Raw genomic sequence first — 2,693 nt, 5'->3', positions numbered from 1 at the left:
CCTCGCGAGCTGTAAGTGAGCAGCTTGCAGACAGACGCCTGGGTTTACTCCCCGGGGCGCGCCGGGACTCCCATGTGCTGCGAGCGGAAAAACGCCAGCGAGGCTTCCGTGGGGGAACCAAGCAGGATGCAGGCAGCGCCGGAGCTGGGAGAGGGGTGCAGAGCACCAAAGCGTGGTGGGTGCTCCCACGCTTGGCCCCCCCGTGAGGGGTTTGATGGAGGACAGGGAGCTGCCGAGAGGGAGCACGGTGCGTTGAACGCCTTGCTGGGAAGGGCAGTGAACTTCATCTGCGGGGTTCTGGAGGGTTTTCTGGGGGATCCCTTCTTCCAGGAGCAAAAGGGAATTTGGGGCGATGCTGCGTTTTTCTGAAAGGTGAGTGCGATTCCTGGGGGTCCCTGGGTGCATCGCGTCACCAGCCAAGGATGGGGAGAGGGTGTCTGCATCTGGAGGGGTATTGGGGTGTCGGGGGCTGCTGCAGGTGCCGGGTCCTTCCCCTTTGGAGAATGCGAGGCCGTCCCGATCCTGGGGAGGCTGGGAAGGGCTGGAGCAGCCCGGGCAGGGCAGCCTGGCAGTGCCGCCGCGTGGGTAGCCGTGAAACTGCGCCTGCTGCGCGCCCGGCTGCTGGCAGGGGAACCCGGCTTTGCCCTCCCCCTTAGCCTGGGCCCTTCTAGGGGCAGCATCTCCCTTCCTCTGCTCCAGCAATGGTGCTTTGCCAGCCGGGTTGGGCTCCCCAGGAGGGACCCAGAGCAATGCACCAGCCTCTGCACACAGTGCGGTGGGGGGCACAGGCTGGTGTATCACTTGGGCACTGTATGGCAGCTCTTTGGTGCCTGGGCATTCCACTGGAGGACTGGGCAAGCCCATCGTCCTCGGATTTTCCTCGTGCATCTGTGCAAGTGATGCTGGTGCTTCCCTCTGGCAAGACATCCCCGTGTGGCAGTGAAGCTTTTGACTGGGGTGAAGTCCTGATTTGGAGACATCCAGGTCTTTTTTAAGCAGTTGGTGGGCCATGCTGACCCCATTATTTGGGAGGAATTGGGGGCATGGGGAGGAGTGTGGATGCTGCGACTCCGTCCTGACCCAGCCCAACTGCTGTGGAATATCAGTAGTGAACAGGCTTCTTTGTGTTGAAGCAGAGGTGGTGACCACCAGGTGTGACACACTGGCATCTAGGGACACCCCAAACCATCCCTTGGGGCTGGGATGGTGGTGTCTGCGTGGCCTGTGCAATGCTGGGGTGTGCTCAATCCATGCAGGTTGTCCTGGTCCTGCTCCTCACTCACCCATGGACTCGCAGCAGAGGACAAATGCCGTGCCGTGCCTCAGTTTCCCTGTGGCAGGAGGACCCACTGCTGGTCCTGCAAGCACAGAGCCCATGCCAGCCCCGCACGCTCTGGCAACACGGAGTGGATGATTACACGGACGGTGCCGTGTAGTGATGAAGTAATTAATGACCCGATTATTTGTGCCCTCTAAAGTGCAGGGCAGGCTCCATGGGAATGCTTGCTGGAGCCACTACGTGTAATTACCAGTTAATCAGCAGGGACCTGTAATTATAGCAGTCACAGGGTATTTAAGTACAGAGGGTTTTCCCAGAGCTGTGCCCTGCTGCTTAGCTTATCAGAGCTGGGGATACTGGTGCCCGGGGAGCCCCAGCCACCACGGATGGAGCTGGACTCACCTTGGGACAGCCAGCAGGCAGTGGGCTGCAAGTCCCTGGTTGCCAAATTACAGCCTCCCGGAGCCCCTCAGGGATGACTGAGTGCCAGGGCATGCCCCCGCCTGCAGGTGCCTTGGTCCCGTGGGGCATCATGTCTTGCAGCACTGTTCATTTGCCTTCCTGCCTCCTTCTTCTGCAGGGACCTGAGTGAGAATTTCATCCAGGCCATCCCCAGGAAAGCTTTCCGAGGGGCCACCGACCTCAAGAACCTGTGAGTCATGTTGAAATTGGGCTTGGGTGGCACAGGGGAGTTTGGGGTCAGGTCTGGTGGCAGGAGATGTTGGTCGGTCTCCACCAGCAATGCTCCCTCTGACTTTCTCCCGCAGGCAACTGGACAAGAATCAGATCAGCTGCATTGAGGATGGGGCTTTCCGTGCCCTGCGGGGGCTGGAGGTCTTGTAAGTGGCCAGGGACTGGCTAATCCCCTGAGGGTGAGGGTGTCCCCAGGTGCTCCCCACTCCCTGAGGCGCTGCATGGATGTCCCCAGCGTGCCCTGGCCCTGAGGAGGGTCTGGGGTTACTGCTGCGGAGCTGTGCTCCAGGGCCTGATCCTGACCCGGGGACTCCACCTGCCTGTGGCTGGCTGTGGAAGGGAGAAGCCTGGGAAGAGCAGCAAGCCCTGCTGAGGGTTTGGGTTATCCCCATCCTTTGCCTCTCCATCCATCCACCCTGTGCCAGGGGGTGGGTGGGTGCTGTTGCTTCCAGGGGTTTGGTGCTGCCTGGACTGTCTCACACTCCCCTTTATGGCCTGGCTGCCCTGACCTGCCCCCCTCTGCCTTCCTGCAGGACCCTGAATAACAACAATATCACTTCCATCCCCGTGTCCAGCTTCAACCACATGCCCAAGCTGCGGACGTTGTGAGTGCTGGGGCCGTGGGGGCGGGAGGGATCCCCTGGGCTAGAGCGGGATGTCCCCATCCCAGCAGCGCTGAGACAGCACTGTGGGGAGGGGGTGGAGGGGACATCCCTGCAGC

General features: G+C 61.1%; 1 protein-coding gene across 1 annotated transcript in view; it reads left to right on the top strand.

The window, feature by feature from the left end:
- Window positions 1-352: 352 nt before the first annotated feature.
- The window catches only part of LOC104508275 (slit homolog 1 protein-like), a gene marked incomplete at its 3' end in the record, with an annotated part of 14,247 nt that continues 11,906 nt past the window's right edge, over window positions 353-2,693 (top strand). Inside the window, exons 1-4 of the mRNA XM_010149841.1 lie at window positions 353-372; window positions 1,860-1,931; window positions 2,047-2,118; window positions 2,506-2,577. Of these exons, the coding sequence (XP_010148143.1) occupies window positions 353-372; window positions 1,860-1,931; window positions 2,047-2,118; window positions 2,506-2,577 (236 nt within the window). The remainder of the gene's footprint in view (window positions 373-1,859; window positions 1,932-2,046; window positions 2,119-2,505; window positions 2,578-2,693) is intronic.

Source organism: Eurypyga helias, unplaced genomic scaffold, assembly GCF_000690775.1.
Source record: "Eurypyga helias isolate BGI_N326 unplaced genomic scaffold, ASM69077v1 scaffold24864, whole genome shotgun sequence".
NCBI lineage: Eukaryota > Metazoa > Chordata > Aves > Eurypygiformes > Eurypygidae > Eurypyga > Eurypyga helias.
This window is presented reverse-complemented; position numbering and strand designations above follow the sequence as displayed.